This window comes from Centroberyx affinis, unplaced genomic scaffold (genome assembly GCF_046629955.1).
Source record: "Centroberyx affinis isolate AG114_WGS23_722 - 3 ecotype Tasmania unplaced genomic scaffold, CSIRO-AGI_Caff_v1 ptg002087l_1, whole genome shotgun sequence".
Lineage (NCBI taxonomy): Eukaryota > Metazoa > Chordata > Actinopteri > Beryciformes > Berycidae > Centroberyx > Centroberyx affinis.
This window is the reverse complement of record NW_027280413.1, coordinates 163241-186408: the sequence shown is the minus strand read 5'-3', so window position 1 is coordinate 186408 and position 23168 is coordinate 163241. Positions and strand designations below refer to the sequence as shown.

The 23168-nt window shown below is 39.9% G+C and overlaps 2 protein-coding genes across 2 annotated transcripts in view; one reads left to right on the top strand and one right to left on the bottom strand.

Moving 5' to 3' along the window:
• ctnna1 (catenin (cadherin-associated protein), alpha 1) overlaps nucleotides 1-23168 on the bottom strand; it is a 114902-nt gene that overhangs the window by 48905 nt on the left and 42829 nt on the right. Inside the window, exons 8-9 of the mRNA XM_071531498.1 lie at nucleotides 837-917; nucleotides 388-540 (exon numbers count right to left, since the gene is read on the bottom strand). Coding sequence (XP_071387599.1) covers nucleotides 388-540; nucleotides 837-917 — 234 coding nt within the window. The remainder of the gene's footprint in view (nucleotides 1-387; nucleotides 541-836; nucleotides 918-23168) is intronic.
• lrrtm2 (leucine rich repeat transmembrane neuronal 2) lies at nucleotides 4845-7168 on the top strand. Its single transcript, XM_071531505.1, has 2 exons — nucleotides 4845-4848; nucleotides 5526-7168. Exons 1-2 carry the CDS (start codon nucleotides 4845-4847, stop codon nucleotides 7166-7168), a joined length of 1647 nt encoding a protein of 548 aa, XP_071387606.1.

Here is a 23168-nt window from a genome sequence, read left to right as displayed (position 1 = left end):
ATGCTGCTATAAATATAAAGTGTGTATGTGTGTGTGTGTGTGTGTGTGTGTGTGTGTGGGTGTGGTGAGTGAGAGAGAAAGTGAGAGATGTGTTTTATCCAACTATATCACAGAAAATAATTTCAACTTTTAGAGTTTTCATTTAAAAAAAAAAAAAGAAGCATCACAGCTTGCCGTTTTCTGAGGCGCTGTAGTCAAAAGTTGTTTCTCGGGGGAATGTGTTTGATATCAGATTCTAGGCAAGCTTGATGTAGACTGATGTTTAGTATAAACCAAAATGTTTACAACCCACAGGATAGAGGGCACATTTATGAATGCACCCTGTATTTGAGCCACAGTGTGTTTTGCTTATTTCAAAACAATTAAAAGAGCTACAAACCTACATACCTCAATCAGTTTATTGGCATGTTCACGGAACACCTGTGCGTACTCCTTGACTTCCTTCTCGTTGCCGTTCTTGGCGGCTTCAATCAGGACCAGGAGGGGAACATTGGTTTCCAAGAAGGAGTCAGAGACATGGTCCATTACAGCTTTACGCAGCTGTGAAGAAAGAAATGGAAAAAGGCACTGTTAAAGTAATATGTCCCCCTGTGTATATGCAATGACATCTTACAGCACAGCTTGTAGACCAGACTACAAGGCACACCCACCCTCCATATACGAGGTAGACAATAGCCTAGTAAGAGGACAGCTAGACAGCTTTATTAGCTTTACTACAGAAAAACATATTCTCTCTGTTCCAGCAAGGAAAACAAATATTTTTACATTAATGACTGTGTGCAAAAATCAATGTGGGGTTATATGAGAGATGGAGTGAAAGAAAAAAGGAAACAAACCTGTCTGCGCAGGTCCCTGGTCTTCTTTGTCATCCTGTCGATGGCAGTGTTCAAGGCATCACTCCTGTCCTTCCTGCCCGCCTGAAACATGGACATGAGAGAGGGATTAGTGGGTTGTGTGGTGCCGATAACTCATCTTTTCCTTGGGGAAGACGCGTTGACATCATCATGGTTACCAGCTATATAATCAATAACTTTGTCCAAATCAGTTACAGATTTAAAAATAAACCAAAAAAAACATTTTAATTTGACAGCTTTAATCCATATTTAATTTTCCACAACAGCTGTCTCAAGTGGATCTCCACATGACTTAATACGTTTTAATGATTCCAAGTCTAAGGATGAGATTGAATTTTCTCAATTTGGGTCCCAGGTTAAAAAAAAAGTTCAGGAATCTATGGGCTGTTGTGAACAAGAGCAGAAATTAACAAAGCTATGCATAGAACATAAGAATATACAGGAAAATAATAGAATCCCATGAAGAGGAGATGCTTACTTGGTAGCAAGCAACTAATGGGGATATGGATTAACAAAAAGAAGTTGGTAAAGTGGATTTTGACTGTGAACAAACCACAAATGTAGGCAAACGTATCTTAATCACCTGTAAAAATACATATATATTTCTGTCTCTAAAAAATAAATAAATAAATAAAATAAAAACATCAAGCTACGATACTGTATTGCAACTTTGAAGATATTAATATTCCCAAATTTTCCCCACAGTTTCCATTTCCCATCTCTTCAATGGGGTGAAAGTTGGGGTGAGCGAAGGGTCACAATTTACTGCACACATCTAACGGTGTTAATTATGCACAGTAAAGCTGTGGCAAAGATGCCACACAGCTAAGCAGCAGTCAAAGTACTAACCAATGTTCCCCACTGGTAGCAGAGAGACGTTCAGTCACATACCCCAAATTGCTCATGCGTAAGTGAAAATCTAAATCTTTCAGGAATGATGGAGAAAGAGAGATACAGTATAAGGGAATAATAAAATTAAGAGGAAAATTAGATGAACAGGAAAGGGCAAAAGAGAAGGCAAAGAAGCAGTTGGACTCTGGGCTGTCCCATCCCCCTTACGCTGCTGACATCAATTGCAACATAACAGCATGTATGGTGGTGGCATTGACCTGCCCCATCCCCCACTGACCTTTGCCCATCAGGGGGTTGTGTACATAGTTAGGGGCCAGGCAGCTCCAACGACACTAATCCACTGTGATTTTGTGCTGGCTGGATGGAGTGCTGTGGCAGGATCTCTAGTCTGCTCTGCCCCTACTCTTTCAATCCAATTTCATTCATGCCTAGCTTGTATTTCATTTCCACACCGGAGGTTCTGAAGCACTTCTTCAGGTGCTTATTATGGAGGCGGTTTCTCTGCAGCATCTTTTATGATACTCAAGTGAGTCTCTCGCTACCCGTCTCCTTTAGGACAGATTTAGGAACATCCCTTTTCAATAAAACCAGAAGTCCCCTGGATTGTGGAAAAATAATTTAAATGAAAATAAAGTACCCTCTTTGGGCCTAATGGTCATGGACCGCTTTGTTACTGATCCTCTTCCAGCCAGTTCCCCTAACTGGAGGTCCAATCAGATTTTCACTTTGCTTTTCTTTTCAAACAGCATTTGGAGATCCAAATCAAAAGCTAGCACAGGTCAAATCCAGGGAGTATACATCATGCCGCCTGAGACTTAAGCGTGTTTCCCCCCCCCCCTTTTTTTCCCTCTCACACTCTGCAGAGGAGTCCCAGCGGGAGATGGAGTCTACCACAATAAATGTGGAGAATGACGGCGGAATGCCAGTCAAGTGACCTGGAAAGTCACAACCAGATGCATGTTCTGTCTTGGTTTAAGACCTGAGAATTATATTATTACATTAAGTTATGAGGGTAAATATTTGGTGCTTTTTTTTGTTGAGTGCAGTTGGTCAAATCCTGACTAGCATGGTAAATGAACACACACAGTGGTAACTGGAGTCAGATCATAATTACAGTGTAGACCAAATATTACAACATAGTACAACACAACAACAATTATCTAAGAGCAATTAAATGGCATATATATCTCAATTAACAAACTTATCTGAAATATGATTCAAACTCAGTTCAGTGGGCATGTGATGCAAGTTAGCTTTTCAATACCAACTACTGCCAAAGCGTATAATAAGATTTTAATTCTGGGCTTCCATAAATCAGAATTTCTGTGTATAACAGATGCCAGGAAAAGAGAGTTGAAGTTGGGTGTGGAAATTAGGGGTGGAGTGCCAGAGTTAAACTTTATATTATATCCTGTATCTCTCATCTTCAGATGCTTAAAATTTTGTCCACTCTGAGTACCCTCATACCCATCTCCACCCACATTTAATTATTAAGGAAACCTGACTGCACTTCCACCCACTGAAATGCAGATGTCATTCTCAGTGTGGCATTCTGTAAGGTGCTGGAAGTATAGCCCTCTTTCAACAAAACCACAAATCAAATTAATTTTTCTTTTCCCGGCACTGAAAATGACAAATTAACAGTGATTAACAGCATTTTGATTACTCTGATCTTACCTTGTGCGTCACACCATCAAGCAAAGTATAGGGCCTAGTCTATTACATGTGCAAAGCTACTCTAATTTTACTTCGGAGCAGCTGGCCATACATCACATGCCTGTGCTCAAAAATTAAAGCACTGCACTCAGGATGTATAAATTATGGATAACAGCCAGACACCCTATCTTAGCATTTCTATAGCATACACGCTCCTGTTCAGAGGTATGGCATTGCAGTACACCCGTCTACCTTTACCCTTACTTATGTTGTCTAAAGTCACATATTACTAAGCACACTGTTTAGTAATTTTATTTTGTTTATGTGCCCAGTTTACATACGTATATGGCAGACGCAGAGGCAACAGCGAGGCAAGGCTGAGATTTAGAGCCATGGTTAATTTCAACAGCGAGCTGCCGCAACACGTTGGAGATATCAATATTCTGATGGTGACGAGCCAGTGGGAGGGGAAGGGGGGATGCAAGGGGGAGGAGGAGGAAGACTGAGGTGCACAAGCACTGTGTACGAGGCAGAGAGCAAGTGACTGAGCAAGAGAGCGAGAGTGTTTGTGTGTGTGTGTGGAGAGAGAGAGAGAGAGAGAGAGAGAGAGAGAGAGAGAGAGAGAGAGAGAGAGAGAGAGAGAGAGAGAGAGAGAGAGAGAGAGAGAGAGAGAGAGAGAGAGAGAGAGAGAGAGAGAGAGAGGAGAGAGAGAGAGAGAGAGAGAGAGAGAGAGAAACGGAGAGAGAGACGGTGGGAGAGAGCAAGAGAGAGCAGGAGAGTGAGCAAGAGAGAGAGCAAGAGAGAGAGAAACAGTAGTGATGATCGACGCCAGGCTGCCACCACTCTGTAGCAGTGAGTGGCTGCAACAAAAAGCACAGAATAACATCCCGGACTCTCTGCTCTGCTTTTTTTCTCTTCCCTGCGTCTTTGCAAGCAGACGAGGGCTCCGCTCACTGCTCTGCAGAGGCTATGCTGAGACTGTGCTGGCGACGGGAGCAGGGTCTCTGGCTGCCATCAACAAGTTAGGGTTGGAGGACCCCAGTCATGAAAGAGGAACACTTGATCTTCAATTAACCAACTGAGCTGACATCATTGCGGTGGAAGGGAAACAAAAGGAAAAAAAAAAAAAAAAAAAAAGAGGGGGGGGGGGGTCTGTTCACTGGAGTCGTTCCGGATGCAACTGATCAACTTACAAAAATATCATCAAGGATTCGTTGGAGGAAGAAAAAGATTGAACCCTTTCTTTAAGCTTGGATTTTAAAGGACTAAAAGGGGACTAATAGGAATAAACAACGTCTTGGGACATGGAATTTCATATTTTGTTTCAGTTGGGTGGGCTCAGAATTGCTATATTTCAGAAGAGCCTGATTCTTTTGTGTTTACTCAAAAGGGTTTTTTCCCTTTGGATTTTTGTTCCATCTGGCTGCTCCAAGAGTCTGCGGAAAAGGACAGTTGAATGCAGCCTCCGATGTGCACAAAAGAATGGGTAAGTTAGCCCCTTTATATGGCAGGTCTGGACATGAATAGGGAATAAGAGTAAGAGCGAGGGAGGCTGAGGACTAAAAGCTATTCAGCCCTGTGAATTTACTGCAATTGTCCTTCATTTTTCCGTCTTCACTGACACTCGAGTTAGGAATGTATGAATTTATAATAGGATATCCATTTCGTAACAGACTACCATAAGCTCTTAACTGATGAAAAATAGTAATTCCAAGTAATTAACCTATGATAAATTCAGAAAAGGACAGCAGCTTTGAGCTGCTTAAGCATGAAAAAATTACTGGTAGACAATGGCAGGAATGGTACGAACCTGCAGAAAATCCTATTTGATCAAACAGAATGACACGCCATTGAGTGTGAATAAAATAAGATGAACATATATGGTTAGGGAGTGGGATCAAAGTCCAGCTCATTTGCATGTAATTAAGCATATTAGGAGCATATGTAACTGACGTCTCCATTACACCCAAGATGAAAGAATCAAGCTTATATACACTGCGAAACTTGTAAATGTGAAATTCATATAAAAGGTGATGTATGTATGACAGACAGAAAGAGAGCGCGCACAGAAAACACGAATGCTACCACGCATCAGTAATAAGTGCTCTGCAGAGATTAGCTTTCCCGCCCCACAGTTCATTTCTTATCTTTGAACCCACCCAGGTTTCCATTCAAGGTGGCCATTGGTGGGACCTGCACCAGCGGCTCTGTGTCTGTGTGTGAACAGCATGCTGCTGCTGTGCATGCTGCCTTCTGCGTCGTGCACAACCTGCCCTCAGAAATGCCGCTGTGAGGACCTGCAGTTCTACTGCGACACCCAGGGGCTCCAGGCACCCCCAGATGGCGTGGACAAGGGGGCCCTGGGGCTGTCACTACGCCACAACAGCATCACTGAGCTAAGCCCTGACCAATTCTATGGCTTTAGCCAGCTCACATGGCTACATCTAGACCACAACCAGATTACCACAGTACAAGAGGATGCCTTTCAAGGGCTCTACAAGCTCAAGGACCTCAATCTGAGCTCCAATCGCATCACCAAGTTGCCCAACACAACCTTCATCCACCTCATCAATCTCCAGATACTGGACATATCCTTCAATCAGATGACAGCATTAGAACCAGAACTGTTCCATGGGCTGAGGAAGCTCCAGATACTCCACCTCCGCTCCAATTCACTTCGCACCACGCCTGTTCGGGCCTTCTGGGACTGCCGCAGCCTGGAGTATCTGGGCCTGAGCAACAACCGCCTCCGGAGCCTGGCCCGGAACGGCTTTGCTGGGCTCATTAAGCTCAGAGAGCTCCACTTGGAACACAATCAGCTGACCAAGATCAACTTGGCCCATTTCCCTCGCCTGGTTGCCCTCCAGTTTCTATATCTGCAGTGGAATAAGATCAGCAATCTGACATGTGGCATGGAGTGGACCTGGACCACCTTGGAGAAGCTGGACCTAACAGGGAATGAGATTCGTGTCCTGACAGCTGATGTGTTTGAAACGCTGCCAAACCTAAAGATTCTGCTGCTGGATAACAACAAACTGAGCAGTCTGGATCCCCAAGTCATGGATATGTGGCAGTCTCTGGGTACCATTGGGTTATCCAGCAACCTTTGGGAATGTACCAAAAGGATCTGCTCTCTGGCCACTTGGCTAAGCACCTTTAAGGGAAGGTGGGAACATTCCATTCTCTGCCACAGTCCTGAATATGCCCAGGGTGAGGAGATACTAGATGCCGTTTATGGATTCCAGCTTTGCCAGAATTTTTCAGCGCCAGTTGTACAGACCATTAGTACAACCACAGACGCTACTACAACCCCAGAGGTCACAAGCTCCCTGTTTGGAATTATGCAGCAGACCCCCACACAGGACTATGCGGAGGATTTTGGGAGCTTTACCACAGTCACCACCACGACAACCACGACTCAAACACCACGCACTGCTCGAGCGACCACCACTACATTGGAAGAGGCAGCTGTCACAGATGACTTCTCTGTAACGGACAATACTGTTCTCACTCATAGGGTTATCATTGGAACTATGGCCCTGCTATTTTCATTCTTTCTCATCATTTTCGTTGTGTACATCTCACGGAGGTGCTGCCCTCCCACCCTGCGCCGGATACGCCACTGCTCGGCTATCCAGAACCGTAGACAGATGAGGACCCAGCAGCGGCAGCCTATGGCAGATCTAGCTACACAGGTACCCTATAATGAGTATGAGCCCAGCCATGAAGAAGGGGCACTCGTGATCATCAACGGCTATGGGCAGTGCAAGTGTCAGCAACTGCCTTATAAAGAGTGTGAAGTATGAACTCTTATTTATTCCTAGAGCATATGGTTTGCCATTTGACCATTTCAGATGATACAGGGTTTGCTTTTTTGATTTTTTCCAGTTTATATAAAAAGCATAATTTCTACAAGTGAGCTTCGAGAATACATGAGAGCTGTTGAATGCCAAGATGACAAGGGGTGGACATGACAGTTTAGGGATGATGTAGAGATAGTCACAAATTTATTTTTCTATGAATGCAAGGTTGTTCATATCAGGCAGGGGCAATCATTTTAAAGAGGAAAATTGTAAACTGTGAGATCTGTCTCCACATTGTCACTATATTCTGCAGCACAGAGAAAATGCTTAGCCAAATGGCCCTCTGCTAAGGCAACACAACTTAATAATGGAGGAATCTGATTTACAACAGAATACCTTGTTTCTTTTAAAAAGTAAACAAGTATTTGAAAACACATTTATAAGCTGCATCACAGACACTGTAGGCCACTCACACAATCACTTTGGACAAATGAATTGGATAATTTTATTTTATCAAATGTTTTTTTTTTAGTTTTCAATTGACGTGTTTTGGGAGTACTATGAAATATTTAAGACTGTGAATATCAAATTCACAATCTGAATTAACTGAAAATCAAATGTCAACATTGTTTGGTAATCATGTTAAAAAAAAAAATAAAGAAAATCCTCTCCTGATCAGAGAAGGGCCCTGAAATTCTGTTCAGTAAACACCAATGATGGTATTCTTTTTTTCAAAATTCAATTTGATTCACTTAGCCCAGTCTATAACCTTCCATCAAACCTCAAAGCTAAGCATTGTTCATGGAAAGGTTAATGTCCAATATACCACAGTGCTCGCTTAGCAAAAATATATGGATGTCTTCCTCACCTGGGACTTCAAGAGGAAATTTATTAGACCCTTAAATGTACGCACTCATTCACCACCGTCTCACATATCTGTGAATGGATAAGATGACCTGTACATGGTTTCTTCAACTCCAAAATGCCAAACACACTGTGACCGTAATATTTCCAATAGCTTAACCTAGCAACCATTGTTTACTGAATCACAATCCAACATACCAGGGGCCAACATACACACCAAGGTAAGAAAGGTAGCAAGAAAAGGAGTAATGAACAACAAAAAGGCCAGAGAGGAGACTGTTTCGTACTGAAAATAAAACCTTTCCCAGTAGCCCAGTGGTGGAGCAGCCTCTTTACTGCTTAGACACTAATCAGGTCTGACAGGCTCAAGATTGAACCAATTAAGGCCAGGCAAAAAGAATCTAATATTCTGTCACCCACACCAGTGATCCAGCAACATTTAGCTTGTTCGGCCACTCAAAAATAGTTCTAGTAGAAACATCCTCCACACCAGACAAGAACATCTTTGAACCTTTGTTTCAAGATCCCGTTCTTGTTAGAGGTATTGAGTTGACGTTTTTTGTCTTTGGTTAAAAAAGGGTTATGATGAATAATAAATATTATAACAATTCCATAGGAAAAGTCACAAGTGTTAAGTTAAACTGTGGTGGATACCCCGAGAGCAAAGAAAAAAATGCAGATCCACTGATAAGCAAACAGCAAGCCTGGGTCAGGACACATTTGTATGCAGCAGGGAGAGGATGTGCATTAGCATCAGACTAAAGCCGCCGCTGCAGCTCCGCACTTCTTTGTGTTCAGTTCGGTGGTGGGGGCAGGGTGAAAGAGAGAGAAAACGAGGGGAATTGATGGGACGATGGAGAGGGGCAACCATGGGGTAATGTCTTGGCTTATCTAAGCCAATGAGCATCCTTCCGGGCAAGTAATGGTTCTCATAAGGCCAAGTGAAGCAGGGAGGGGAGAATGGAATGATAAATATTGACTGACAGCACCTTGGGCTTGAAAGACACGGAGTTAAACATCACATTGACATTCACACAGCAGTAACACTGATTTCACTATTAACTCACAGATAAGCTATCAAAACAAATAATGTTTAACCAAACAAAAATGCAGGCAAAATCGTTAAGTATGGAATTTGGAATATGGCATGGTCCGGATTAAATTTTGGCTATGTCTGACAAAGTCAGTGTTATAGGTTATAAGATGCTTCTGAATATATATCACCTTGAAGGGAGGTAGACTTGTTAGAATGTCCGACTGTGAGCAATGGGAACGCAAGGCATTGGCTGGTGCCCCCTAGAGGGCGCTATTAGGTACCGTCTGTGGTCTCATCTTCCTACAGAGCTTGTATGTACCATATAGATTTGGCTTCAAACAAAAAAATTATAGTTCCTGTCAACGCGTCTCAGTACATGTTCCTAGAATGCCCACAACTTCTTCCAGTCTGAGGAAAATTGTCAGCATCTGTGAAATAAGACCAGACACATACATCCATTCAAAGTGTAGCAATTCAGTAAGGGTCAAACAATTGAACCATGCTATGGAAGGACAAGTTTAAGTGTAAACCAAAAATTGTAATACTTCACATTTGAATTCAAGAAAAAGAAAATAGAATATACTGATTAGTTTCCAAAGCCAAGCACCTCCACTTTGTCTCTAATTTTGTTTTCCTACGACTACGCACTGCTTTTAATATTGCCCTTACAATCTGTCTTGCATGTTCAAAAGTCAGAACTGAGTTGAATTTTTCTTACTGTCATTCAACAAACATTGTGGAGAGGCCTCGTTTCTGATAATGGCAAGAATGGGGATGTGTGTGGATTTTTTTTTTTAAAGTTTTGTCAATCATTTGACATTTCACTGTTTAAGATAAAGCTTGTACTAAGTGACTGAAAAATCCACACAATTTGTAGAAATATGCATCCCTTTGCACTTTGGCTCTTTGTCAACTGTTTTTGGTTCCTCTTGTCATACTCTAGCCCTGTTCCCCACCCGGCCTAAAAATAAAAAAAGGAAAAAAAAATGAGTGAACCAACCCCCTTTCTCTTACCCAACCTCTTTGTGCAAAATGAATGCTTTTCTCTTCCCTGTTCCTTTTGTATTGTAATATGTACAATTTCATATCTGTATAGTGGATAAGATGTGGCAAACTGAAAAAAAAATCTTTTTCCCCCTTAAAACATATATTTTTTAAATAAAATGGTTACAATTTATTGAGTGTTTGCTAACTGATGGATGCTCACGACTCTGTTTGGTCTTTGAAATAATGCCCAATTCCAATATCTTTTGGTCCAACTTGTAAAACTTTACGACTGTAGTGAAAAATCTTTCAGCTGACTGGATAAGAAAATACAGCCCAACCTTTAATGAAGTTGACATGCTACAGATGATTGGTGAAAATGCTAGAGGTACGCTTCATTACAACATGACTTCCATGTGTTATAGTAGTGCTAGTGTTCATTATAATGGGTTTGGTATGGGGTACCAAGGGTTTATCCCATCCCATTTCCCTTCCACCAATGCATGTCAACACAGTGATTACTAGACAAATGATAATGCACTAGCCTATGTTACCCTGGGTGATAGAACTATAAGAAATCAATTTAATGGTTTATCCCAAGTTGAACAGCATACATTTTTATTCATCAAAATACGCTATTTGCTAAGCCTCACCAATACATGTAGTAAAAAACGGGGGCACTGGTAATCTGTCAGTAATTTCTTTTGAGGCACTGTATTCTAGTTCTTGCTTAATAAAATTTCAGAAACTGCAACAAATGTTATGGGGGTGCTTGAAAATATTTTTGAAGAGTAAATAACTTGATATCAATCCAGCTCTGGCACTTTCCTGCCCTTATAAACCAAGATTACATGCTGCCTGAATAATTCCCATCAAATGTAGGCACATTTGAGAGAGCCATCTCAGGCCCCAAGGGTCGAATGGTGCTGCTGCAGCCATGATAAATACACAGTGATTGACAGTGGTTGAAAATGATTATCTAAACCACTGATTCATGGTTTAAACAAAATAGAAATGGGAGGAATTACCTCACAGTTTTGCTGTAGGCTTACTTGTCCCATTTCAGTGTATTTTTTGCTTGGTACTATGAACGTTTCAGAAAACCAGAAACCTTTCAGAAAGTATATATAACACTGCCCCAATTCAGATAGAGGGCTAAAACACGTTACTAAGTGCGGTGGTTAGGACAACTATTATCATAGTGAGAAGGCACTGAGATTTTATATAATAGAAATGAGAAAAAACTAAAAGTAAAAGTCATCAGTAAATTCAGATCTAGTCAACCTTGCAAATAACAATTCACTACTTCTAAAAAAAATAAGCAATTAAGTATAAAAACAGTTATTCACAATGTCATTTTTCTGATTTTTCTGAACACCACATAAAATACTTTTCAGGCCGAAATACTACGAAAGGAAATATAAAAATCCCCTCGTCAAAAAAAAAGAAAGCACTCCAGACTTTCGGAACTGACAAAGCATCCTAATAAACAATAATGATATTAGAGATGACACAGCAAACAGTTTTTGGATGCACTGATAACTTCCTCAAATAACTGGGAGAAAAATCATTACAGAATTGTGTGCACCAGTGCATGTAAAATGGCTTTTGTCCCAAAAGACGATTCTATGCAGGACTACACTGGCACAGTATAGAATATCTTGTAGGCTCAACAATTGCTTGAAATTTCCAAAGGCTACATCTGAGATATTGCAAGATAGATATTTATTACCACCACATGTGACATTTCATATGCTCAAAACATCACATGTAGTGGTAATAAACGCCATGGGAGTGGACTCCATCTTACAATAATTGCCTGTTTTTCTGTCCAGGACCTAGTATTAGTTTGGATGTACGTGCTATTGCGTATCTTTACATCTGAGATAACCCCAAGACATGTACCCTGTACTTAGGCTACATGTCCATGCACAGAGTACCCAGGAAGAATTCACAACATTTCTCGCTGAATGTCAGCTTATTAACAAGCAGTTCATATGATGTAGAAAAGGTCCCATTAGTGTGTATTAGGGATAAATTTATTGGTGGCCATTTACTCCTGTCTCCAACAGCTTGAAACAGGAGTTTGTCCTAACCTCTAATCAGTGATGGCCCATCAATGTTGAGCACCACAGTCAATGAATTGGAATCTATGGAAGTAGCAGACTGTGACAGCATCCAGGATGTTTTTGTTTTTTTGTTGTTGTTTTTTTTTTGGGGGGGGGGGGGCATCAGGGTACAGTTTCTGTTTTGGAACTGATACCACTACTGTATATACACCCTATATACCGTACATGAAGCAAACTTTGCTGTAAACATTGAGGCAAACATTGTAACATTGTACGAATCCATTAAGTCTTTAATTTATGGCTATATTCCATTTATTCTGAATGGGGCAGGTTGTCAATGGTGTATGCTGCGCATCAGTATGACATCACAGATTATACTCTAAATTGGTTTCCAACTTTGGGATTTGATAGTGTTCACAACTGTCAGTTATTTAATGGAGTGGTAATTCACTTGAAGGTATAGTGGAGGAGTGGTGACAGTTTTACATAACGGCTTTGAATGTGGACATTTAAATAGAGAACCGAGAGATCCAGATACATCCACGCTGCACCAGAGTCCTCTGTTGTCAGTGACATCAGGAAGGGGTCTAACTGAGATGCTTTAATGGGTAAGTTTGTCATGCACTGAATGAAATAAATCTGTAGAGATAAACTACTCCCGTAATGCCAGAGACAGGTCAACCGCACAGAAAATGTTTAGTTTAAATTATTGAATATTGAACCCAAACGACAAAGGTTAATCAACTCTAAACACTGACATGCAGAAACGGCCCTTTAGTTTGTTTTATTTTGGTGGCATTTTTGGTGATAAGCAGTCATTACTGTGGTGATTTTGCACGGCACTTTCCAGAAATTATTTTGCAAAGCTTCGCCAGTACAGGGACGTCTTTTCTGTTGATTATGATTAACGAAAAATGTATTAATGTTGGGGGTTGAATCTTCACCAAGTCAGAGGAATGCATGTCAAAGATGTGTTCTATCAAAATGAAATTTTACTCGAAGGCACAATTAAATTACATTACAATATCTTCATTCTATATATAAATAAGTCAGAGATAGTTGGTGAAAGAATAATATTGTTCAGAAGGATACTATGGTTTAATGCCAGCTAAATTGTCAATGGACCAAGACCATAAATGACAGCCTCCCGGATTCAAGTTCATTCTCTCCCAGCCCATGCCACATTACAAAGTGCATTCAGCCGTTCTGATATGCTGTTTAAGCATGTCAAAAACTGTTGGATGGGTAATGACAAAGCTGCCACTATCTTTATGCACCTGGTCCACTGTTGATTATAGCAACTACAGCAGCCCTGACCTCGCAGAATCACATCGCCCAACAGAGTTCCTATTGCTCTGAACATCCATCTACAGTGTGTCTACAATATAATATATAGATAGATATACAGGATAGACAGTAACTGATATTGTTGGATACATATAGATTATGTATGAACCTCTGAGTACACTAAAATCCAACATATTTTTTCTGTTTTTTCCAATCTATCCCAGCCTTCAGTTATGAGATAAATCCCTGTGTACCAAAAATAAATCACTCAAAGCAAGAACACTGCTCTCTCTACAAGTTTTAACACTAAACATTAGGCTAGAATGCTTCCTTTATCTCCAACACTGTTACCTAGGAAACAGCGTTGACGCACATTCAGAAAAAACTTCATTAGCAATCTTGGGTTTCCCTGACAAAGCAATTCATTATCCTTACTGCTTTAGTTGAAGCTACCTATAAATGTGCTGCCTTATTTATTGTGGCTGTTTCCCTTCCATGACGCATTACACTGAACAGCCAAATCAATGAGCTATCAAGATTTCTCACTAAGAGGCCACTAATTCAATCCATTTGGAGACAAAATGTTTGCAACACTGTCACAGCATTAGAAATATTTCAATTCTATACAATTTGAAAATTCTCATTAAGCTGTTAAATATAATCAGGGAAATACCACCAACTGTGTAGCTCTTACCAAATCTACAATTTTGTGCCCTTTTCTCAGAGAAAGTAAAAGGTTGTGCTAGCCAATCAGACGGTTTCGACATCAACTTTGTCTTCTGAGTCACAGCGGACATCAAACATACACTTATATAGTCTCCTCCCAACAGGTGTATCATTCTCATTAAATAATTCCTCCGAGGGAGGGAAATACATGAGCCAATGTCCAAGTACCACATATACAAAGTGAAAAAGAAGCAACACAACGACACTTAAAATCTATATAGATGCAAACACAAAAGTATAAAACCAAGAGGTGATGACATATAGACTGTTAGAGGAAACATGTTAAATTCAGTTCTTCATTAAGGCCAAAAGGCTAGACTGTATTTACAGTGTGAATCCAGTATGCTTCTCTACAAAGCAGCCATGTCAACACCTCTTGGGGAGGAAGAGATTTTTTCTATGCCCCAAAATTTCAATGATAGCTGCAGAACCATGATTAACTTGCACATAATGACATGCAATAGCATATTCCATGTGTGTGCGAATTGCAGTCGTATGTTCAGCAATCTTAAGACCTTAAGAGGTCATTTTGTTTGTCCAACATACACCAAACCACACAGACATTTCAACAAATACACAATCTGTGTGCTACTGCATTTGATTAAATATTTATTTTTTGCTGGTGTGTGTGGGAGTAAAATCTTTGGTGTTAGTGGAGTTGGAGCATTTTTACCAAAGTGGTAAAAACCCACGGGTCAGTAACTTAACCATGAGGAAGTAGTGGTGGGTTTGCAAATGCTGGAGTGGACGAGCCGGTGTCTCAAGTTACAGAACGTTTGAAAGTGATAAGTGGGGGCATCAAGCTGATATTGTTTAAGGATGGGTCGCTTTGGAGAACGTTCCAATGTTTTAGGATAACATCTTTGACTTTGCCTGCCAAAGTGGGGGAATATGTGGTGGAAAGGGCAATGCAGGCAGGGGTCACTGATTTGGACCTCTTAAGTAAAAGGGATTGCCAGTAAGGAAACCTGTTTGAAACATCTAACTTTCAGGAAGACAAGAGTCCTGAGATGTATGATTTATCTGACAGCAATTTATGTGGAGTAAGCTACCCACCTGTAATAACTATTTCAATTTGAATGGCTCTTTTTTGATCAGGCCAATAGGAAGCAAGCTTCAACAATTAACCTGCAGTCTGTACCCAGGCAGGGAACTCATTGAACTGATGAGCCCGACTCCAAGGCCCCACCAGCCTGCAGGGTTCAAGGACTCAGAGAGGCCAAGTATGTCTCAGGTATTCATTATGAGGCCTCCAATAAATCTAGAAAATGCTTACTAGGAAGGACATATTGATCTGGACTCTCATCAGCAAATACCCCCCTAATGTATTTACTGCCCAACACATTTAAAGCCATTGCTCAACCACATCATTGGGGAATCCAAAAGCACAGAATAGTGGGACGGGTAAACCAGAAGTACTTTAAAAAGGAAAAATCCACCCTAAAACACATTACACTGTTGGAAAACAGCTATTGGTGATGCTTATAATGGGGTAACGGCACAGTTTTAATGATTCCATTAGAATCATGTGTCACTATTTTAAGTATATTATCAATTAGAGATTTTCATCAAGAACCTACACAGTAATATTGTGTAATTACTTTTTCATAGGTCAATATACAGGTTAATACCCTGGAACAAGGCCATTGTAAAATAAAATGTTACCACAAGTAAAATCTCAAATATTTATATAATAAGTGGTTGTAAATGATTCCTTATGAATATCAACAATAATGATTTTTGGATGTGCAAGTTTTCCACTTGTGGAAAAATAAATAACCCTAACCCACAGAATATCCAATATCAAGCCAACTTTACTCCTGTCACGTATACACGCACTCCAGTCACAGCTAAATGGAACAACTTCATGTCCGTCCTCTGGAGGCTGTCCAAAGGCATTCTGGGATGTGTAGGAAATCACTAACTGTAGTAGAAGTAGACAAGGCAGGTTGAGGGAAAGTGGGTATAAAAAATGGCAAATTACAACACTTCATTACAAAATAACTCCTGGAATGCACTGAACATTACAGATTGATGATATATATCAGTGCAAGAGTATCCAAGAGTGGAATTTTCCTTCAAGCCATTGAAGACAACTACACTCTGCATGAAAAACTTCATTTAAGCATTTTGGTTATCGACACCTTAATTAGACATTTTGATAAATGACAAGCTTGAATAATGAACACAGTTTTTCTCTAGAATTAGGGCTGCATGAGAAAAAAAATATACACAATGCAATTTTTTTTTTTTTTAATTCAGAATTGATTCTGCAAATCCTTATATTCATAGGCTACTTCTACTTCCGTTGCTTTAAGAGAAGCAGGTTTGACTTTTATTAAAACCTCAGTTTCTCTAGATGTTTCTCTAACAATCTTTTAGCAGTAGCCCTGAGAAGTATGATACATTAAGTACAGAGCCAACGCTATGTTCAATATTAAGGGTGGGTGGTATTAAGCCAGTGCCAGCAAATGTCAAGGCAAATGTTTGGGCACATTTCAGATTCAAAAACAAAAAGGAGCAATGAATTAAATAAAAGGAACTTTATCCATAAGCTTTGCCATTCAGTATTAGAATACCTTGGTAGCACGACAAATTTACACCCACACTCAGATGCTTTCCAGCAGCCTGTAGTTAAATTGACAGAATTGAGTCTGTTTACTTATGTGCATATTTAAGTTTAACTACTAAGAGTTGAGTATTTTCAGTGAGTATGTTTACATGTTATTGCAAAGTAGTTCAGTGCACTACAGAACACAGAAGTGTGCATTATTACCAGTTCAAGAGCACCTCTATAAGAGCCGGGCTCTGTGTGTTCACTGGTTTGTTCGTTCGTGTGCAACGCTTTTTGCAATGTGCAGTGCTTAGGGGAATTACAGTATGAGCCCTTTAGACTACACAGAGCCACAAAAGCCCTGCATAAGGGAAACACAGTGTGCGCTCGTGCACCAGGCTATACACTATTAGTCCCACCTCTAGGTTGGTGTGCAGTATATACACATACCAGGAAGTGGCTCAGTGATTTTCTAACTGTAGCAGCTAAGTCAACGCATGAATTAAATATTTTGTTCAGCGATTCTTGGTTACAACAACACTGTGCTACCATAGCACTTTCGTGTTAGAAGGTGGAGTTTTTAAAGTCAACTTAATTTCACTCCAATCATGCATACCCCCCCCATTTAATTTGCCTAATTTACTGCCAATTTCAGTCATATAAAATGCTTACATAATCGACAATGTGTGAGGCATCTAATCATATTTATTGTGATCCACAGTATCAAAAATCAAGTCATTCAGTGAGGTCACTGGCAATACCCAGCCTTACTAAGAACTACTAAGTACCTCTAACATTTCCTTGGGTACTGGTTAAAGCTTTTCAAGAAGAAATTTTGCTCTTCTTTAAGTATTAACATTGAGAAGTGGGGGGAAAAGCCTTAATACTGGTGGTGACAGCAGAACCCCAGAGCAGCAAATGTTAGAGATTTACTGATCCTGAACTTCTGTAGAGTACACACTGAGAAGAGAAAATGTCGCCCCATCCCCCGTCAAGCTGAGAATCAGAAGGGGTGGCTACGAGTGAAAGAAGCTAGGAATGCAGTCCTCCCAAAACACTGTACAGCTAAAGAAAGGACACCTGTGAGGACTCCTGAAGGGTGAGTGTCTCCAAATACTGGCAACAAAAGCAAAGTCCTGGTCCATCAGCTATTTACTGGACTCCTACTGAGAGTGTGAGAAGGAGTGTGTGCCAGGTTTGGCAGGCTGCATCCATCTTCTACTGTGCAATCTGTCACAGGTGTCAACTCTGAACCAGAAGCAAAACCTTGCTAACCACTGAGCATTTAATAATCAATGGGTAATATCTGTCTTGACAGCAGCAAGTCAGCTATTTCTGGAACACCAATCTCGACAATTTCCAAAAAGAGTGTTTCTCCTGTATGACATGCCCAATTAAGTCACTAGGAAAGGAGTATGAGATCACAGATTGGATTTAGTTTGTGTGATAAAAATGAATCTAAATCAGCTCTTGTTCCGATATCAATTACTTGAGAGAAAGACATGATTCTTGCATTTTGCCCTAACTCAGCACATACGAGTCAAAATAACATACCATATGTCTTAAATGCAGGAGCTGATGTTGTGGGGTGTCATCCCACTGCCTAGCAACAACCTGAACTGCCACTATGTCAATTACAGCACTATGCATGGTGAAGCGGAAAATTGCTCCATTTGGGTTGACATTCCTTCAACTATATTCTTCTAGCCAATTTGATCTGTAAAATAACTACTCTCCCACACTGTCCCCCAATCTCAAAACACTGCCTCTAGGAAATCAACATATCAGCTTGAAAGGGATCACAGAAAAACCTGGCATCTAAATAGATGACGCCAACAGTCACTACAATGAGGCAGACTTTACCCAAATGGTAAATGACAGTCATTGACCGCATATTGGGAACACTGTGAGGTCATTCTACTGACAGGGCTCTAAAATGCAATCATTTGGGTTGCAAATGTGAACCAGATTTGAATTGTGTGACCTGAAAATAAAATTTGGTGCAACTGCAATTCATTGTCTTGGTGCATTTTAAATTCAAGCAAACAGAGCAAAAGCCCTTCTAGGTTATGTGCCAATTTCTAAGCTATGAGACGTCACCATTACCATATTTGACTCCCTGTGGCTCCCCCTTGATGACTGTCAAAGTAGCACTATTTCAGCATTAAACGATTACAGGAAAATTTGTTCTGATCCAACATTATCGATGTGGGAGCCAGAAGGAATAAATAGTTTGTCGCAAAAATGAATCAAAAGTTGAGGCCATTTAAAAGTGACTTTGATTTGTCGTTGTTTCATTATGCATTGCAGCCTACATTTCCCACCCTTTTAGATGCATGGCAGAATAATAATGACTTGTGTAAGAGAGATGAGAGATTTGACCACAAGTTAAGCACACCGCTGACTGAACATGTGACTCGTCTCTGCTCTTTACAACTGGTGAGTGATTAAAACACCAGGAATATTCAAAAGTGGAACGACACTTGTAAATTTATTGAATTGCCTTATGAATGCTGACATGCGAAGGAAGGAAGTAGGGACTTAAACAAATCATGACCAGAGATCGTGTAGAAACAAAAACACCATGTTCATAAAAATAAGCTTTCCTCAAAGTTGGACCCTTGTTAATAGATCCCTTACGGTTAATTTGTTCTTGAACAGTAATGGTAGTTGCGTAGCCGCACAGGGTGTCTGTGGCGCCCACAGAAGGTTGCAGAAAGGGTCTCCAGGCACACTATGGACATCTAGGAAAATGTAACTATGTGCCATTAGCTGCAGATGCGCCACATAGGTTTATTGGCTTGTCTAAGTGAGGCTGGATCCAAGATTGACTAATTTGAAAAGATCTGCGAAGCAAATCACCTGTACCGGCATCTTCTAGCGATTACAAAATAATCTGACGATGATTCCTGGCAAGGAATCATCTGAAACCCAATACGGAAGAATGCAGCAAAAAGTGGAAAAATACCAGATTTGGACAGGGACAGATTTGTTAAAACAAAGAAAAAATTAACTAAACAAAAGCACCACGTGCTCTGCGCATCCATGCGCAATACTATAAATGAGTGGTTGATGCAAGACTCTGACAGGAGCATTAGTAAATATTACTCCTGTTGATGGCTTAAAGTCTCAAAATGGTTAATGAAAGAAATGAAATAAAATACATCAATGAAAGACAAGCCAACTGGCTTTTTCTAGGACCGTCTGGAACCACATGCTGCATTTTGTAGTCTATATTTTTTGCTGGCATTTATCTGTATGCATTAGGATATAGCTGTATTAGCATAATTTAAATTCAAGTCCTGTACAATTCATGGGGAATCATACCTGGGGACACAGAATAAACACAGAACAAACAAATTTTTCTACAGCCGTTATACTAAGCGACCAAACTTAATTTGAAAATTATATATTGGAGGTAGATATTTGAAAATCTGACAAATGCATTCTGGAAACCTCACTCAAGGTTTAAAAATAAAATAAAAAAATATAAATTATAAAGATGTTTAAAACTCACTGAAAATATGAACCCAAAAAAACTACACCAAAAGCTTTTACTAAACATCACCATTAGATCATTGAATTATTGGCAAGATTTCCCTTCATGCATACATTAAGACTGCACTTCAACTCTAAAGTGCTGAGTAATTACAAAATGAAATCACTCCTAAATTACTTGGCTTGAATATTACTAAATCGGGCACTCACAAAAGACCAGGAACAGACATTTCAAAGAGAGACCCATGTAGTTATGACAAGAGAATAAGTTAATAGATAAATCACTGCAGTCAGAAGGTAATACACCGTTTTAATTCCATTTTTTTGTTGGTTTTTGAGTTTGAGTATCCTGGCCTAACCTTATTTATGGATAAGGAAATAATTTCTTGCATCCAAATTTTTATTTAACTCAATTTCTTGACTTTTGTGGAATGGGCACTGTGTCATCTTATTCAGTCATGCTAACAATATCTGGTGTCTAATTCACATGTACAACCAATATAAGGTGTAAGAATGAGAAGAGGTTTTACATTCATAGGGTTATGATTCAATTAGAAAATCCATCATGATTTCATTCAGTGCATCAGGGTTTTTAATATTTTCCCACCACTTGATTGCTTAATACCTCTAAATACATCATTAGACTTCATGATTAGAAATATTAGTATTTACTTCGGTTACATTCCCTTGTATTGTATACGTGTACATACATGTATACGGCCTGTTTCATTTGACATTCACCTCTGAACTATTGAGTCCACAATTTAGACATTGTAGGCCTAATCAGACCCTAACCCAGGTATGAAGGGTTTCCTCCAAGACCTGAAACAAACTTGGTTGTTTCTGAGAGAATATCATATTGACTGTTCAATAACATCTAAGAATGTCAAAGGATATGAAGATTCAATATCTCTTACCAGTTTCAAAGACAACAGCTTAAATCATACCTAGTCTTGCCTTAAGGCAAGAGTTATCTGTGGAATCAAAAGTAAAATAATTGTTTCTCGATGACCATGTAAATGCAAAGTCATGGATTTGAATCTGACCCGGGACCTTTGTCACATGTCACCCCCATCTTTCTCCCAATCTTACCTGTCTATCTCTACTCTTGAATAAAGGCGAAAATGCCCCCTCCCCTCACATTTAATAGCAATTAAATAAATGTCATAGGCAGATGGATATTTTTATGGAATTACTGCTCTCCAAGATCCTAATGAATACTGCCATGTTATATTGTCATCTGTTTGTCCCTGTTGATAAAGCAATCTGGACTGAAATGTCTATATAACACCTCTGCATCAAATGCATATGTTACATGTTGAGTATGCGGTAAACATACTCTACACTGGTTCCAAAAAAACTCCCACTCCAATCAGGCACTGGGGAGGAGGAATTGTGCAATATATTGTGAGGAGATAATGGGAATTGGCTTAATGTATTTTCATTGTGGTGTATTTGTTTAATACAATGATGAAAGTCAAGCAACCCCTTTTTTCCTGTGTCATTTAAACGCACAGTATGTAGCTTCTGCCGCTAGGGGTCTCTCAATCAAAACAATAACAAAAGACGTAGTTTGATGACGTTGTGAAGTAGTGTGGGATCATAGGAGTTTTTTTTTTTTTACGGGGACAGCTTCGGCAACAGAACATGCAGCAAACGGGAATGAATCATCGTGATTAGAGCTGCAACGATTAATCGATTAATCAATTAGTTGTCAACTATTAAATTAATCGCCAACTATTTTGATAATCGATTAATCGGTTTGAGTAATTTTTTAAGAAAAATAAGTCAAAATTCTCTGATTCCAGCTTCTTAAATGTGAATATTTTCTGGTTTCTTTCCTCCTCTATGACAGTAAACTGAATATCTTTGGGTTGTGGACAAAACAAGACATTTGAGGACGTCATCTTGGGCTTTGGGAAACACTGATCAACATTTTTCACCATTTTCTGACATTTTATAGATCAAACAACTAATCGATTAATCGAGAAAATAATCGACAGATTAATCGACAATGAAAATAATCGTTAGTTGCAGCTCTAATCGTGATCCATCATGAGTGAGCAATAAAAACAAAAGAATGAAAAAACAACGGAGTGGCTAGAGTGGTTAGCTAGCTAGTTGGCCGACTTCCTTCCTCACTCTGACGTATCATCTGGTGTTTCCCGTTTTTCCCTGGAAGTTAGGGGATAAAGGGGATATGACACCATTGACAGGTGACCAAATGAAACGCACCGTTACCTTGAATAAAATTACGGATTTCTCTGGGTTTGAACATTGTTGGAAACATTTGGGATAATGTAAGTACACAACTCAAAAAAATATATAACATAGGTCTAGTCGTTTTTAGATATTGTAATGCAGAAATGTTACATATTATACCTTTAATTCCCGCCTTGTGAACACAGTTTCCTGTTGCCTAGGTCAGTCACATTGGAAAACCGCACATTTGTTGAGCGCAAAGGCACTTGCTACAGCTATGTGTGTGTGCACCTGTGAGGGTGCATGTTGTACATGTTGAAGCATGTATAGCTGCGACTTGCCTCCCAGTGAGGTCTCACACATTCATCACAGATCAATTCAGTGAGCCCATCTCACCACCGCCAATGTAATTCTCTGGGTGAAAACACCCACACACAAAATAACCGACTATAGATTCTACTCCTGCTATTATGTCACTTTCAACCATCTTTGTGCCAACAGAAGGAGAACAATAGTGTATTTGACGTATAGGAAACAGCCATTAAGGGGGGAAAACATTCAGCATAAAAATTCATGTTGATTCCTCTGTTCTAGGGTAGTGGTATTTGTGAACATAAACAAGCCTCATGAAAAAGCAGAAACCACACAGCCACGGCTCTAATCCATGATTTCATACCAATGTCCCTTCTAGAGCTGCTGTACTGACAATTAATGGGAAAATAACTAAACTTAATACAGTTGTAACTATTATAGAATTGTCCTCACTACGGTAACAGAGTAACT